General features: G+C 42.9%; 1 protein-coding gene across 1 annotated transcript in view; it reads right to left on the minus strand.

Annotated features, from left to right (window-relative positions):
* Window positions 1–614: 614 nt before the first annotated feature.
* The window catches only part of gfi1ab (growth factor independent 1A transcription repressor b), a gene marked incomplete at both ends in the record, with an annotated part of 4640 nt that continues 3211 nt past the window's right edge, over window positions 615–2043 (minus strand). The window contains 3 exons of the mRNA XM_083647294.1: window positions 615–802; window positions 1405–1570; window positions 1682–1819. Coding sequence (XP_083503420.1) covers window positions 615–802; window positions 1405–1570; window positions 1682–1819 — 492 coding nt within the window. The remainder of the gene's footprint in view (window positions 803–1404; window positions 1571–1681; window positions 1820–2043) is intronic.

A 2043-nucleotide genomic window follows, 5' to 3' on the forward strand; every position in this document is an offset into this window, starting at 1 on the left:
AAATGCCACTCTTCTTTGGAGAGGCGCAGATTTTCATCGAGTTTGATGGCTATAATGCCGATCCGGTTATTATGTGCGAGTACAAATATTTTGGGTATAGTGCCCATTAAATGGGATTCATACACTCAGCAAATAGTCATCCAGTCAACAAACGAACATGACAAATTCAATTACGCCTTAAAAATATAGGCTTCATTAGCGTATCAGCTTATCTCTGGTTTTCATAAAAATCTATTTAATAACCTATAGTGTTGTCGAAGTCTCAACACTGCAAAATGCCCATCTTAAGTCATTTAGTTTCAGTCTTAAAATGTGTAAAATAACGTGAGCTAGAATTAAAATAGTTTCCAATGCAATTTGACCTCCTGTTCTGAGAACTTTCTAGACATAAATGACATATGAAAGAAAGCAATAAAAGCGGATCACTCCACTAGAAATCTCAACTAGAAAATTACACTAGAAGTTCTTCAAACGTTGATTTGCATTGGAAATAGAAGCGAAATGACCTCCCCGTCCACTGTCAGATTTTCCCACTTATTTTTAAGAAAAGCACGATTATAAGATAACTTCATGGATTACATGACGCGTTGTGAGCATTTCTGCAGTAAACATGTTTAAACAGTCGGTTTCAGGCCGTGCTGCGTTTCTTTGTGCCTCCTCAGATCCACCTTCCTCTGGAAGCCTTTGCCGCAGAGGTCGCAGCCGAAAGGTTTGAAGCCCGTGTGTTTCCTGCTGTGCGTGATGAGGTTGGAGCTCTGGCTGAACGCTTTCCCGCACACCTGGCATTTGTGCGGCTTCTCACCTGAAGAACAGACACACAAATCAATCACTGGGCCGTTTGCACTTCATGTAGGCTACATAATCCAAATGTAATATTCTGTAGGTCTATTGTTCCACATCTGTGATGCACATTTGTGCATCCGACACATCTTTATATTCTCGATGTTATTATCAATATGTTCCATTGTTTTAATTATTTATGTGTAGGCTACCTATTCATCTAATAAAGTTTAATCTAATATCAGGAATATTTGAGAAATTTGCACAGACATTGACGCACAGACATTGCACAGGCTCGCAGCAGTTGCGCACAGACATTTACGCACAGGCTCAGTTGCCCACAGACATTTACGCACAGGCTCAATTGCGCACAGACGCACGGGCTCAATTGCGCACAGACATACAGGCTCGCAGCAGTTGCGCACAGACATTTAGGCACAGGCTCAGTTGCGCACAGACATTTAGGCACAGGCTCAGTTGCGCACAGACATTTACCACAGGCTCGCAGCAGTTGTGCACAGATTTTACGCACAGGCTTGCAGCAGGTGCGCGATAGGCACAGGGATCATGCAGGATGGTTAGCCTACTCATGTTGCAAGGTGTTTCTGCATTTTCTCCACTTGCCTGTATGTATGAAGGTGTGTTTCTTCATGTCTGATTTCTGGTGAAACCTCTTCCCGCAGTACTGGCAGGGGTACGGCCGAGTGTCCGAGTGGATGAGGAGATGCGTCGAGAGAGTCGACGACCTTTTAAAACTTTTACCGCATATTTTGCAGTCAAAGCTTCTTTCCTGTAATGTGAGTAAAGATGCGTTAGTTCTGATTTCAAGTGAGCATAAGGCCTCAAACTGATGGTCAGTTGAAAAGATAGGAAGGCTGATGTGGCTGAACGACGAAGTTACCTGTGAGTGCACAGCTTTATGCTGTTCGAGGCTTACTGCGTGTCCGAAGGTTTTGCCGCAGATTTCACACGCAAATGGCCTCGTGCCACTGTGCGACCTGCGGACGTGAACTTCCAAACCGTGTGGAGTTGAAAATACCTGCAGAAAATACACCAGGTTATTGGTTTTGGACAGGGCAGATTAATCAGCAATCTAAAACAGTCTTTTGTCAACGACAGGATACAGGCGTAACTTGTTTCAGGCTGACTAATCTTTATGATATAAATTCGCATAATAGATACGTAGGCTAATCTCAAACTGATACAAGTTATGAGAAGATAAAGGGAGAAATCGACAAAATAGCCTACATTTTGTTAAATGTG

This window comes from Poromitra crassiceps (assembly GCF_964638095.1).
Source record: "Poromitra crassiceps genome assembly, chromosome: 12".
Lineage (NCBI taxonomy): Eukaryota > Metazoa > Chordata > Actinopteri > Beryciformes > Melamphaidae > Poromitra > Poromitra crassiceps.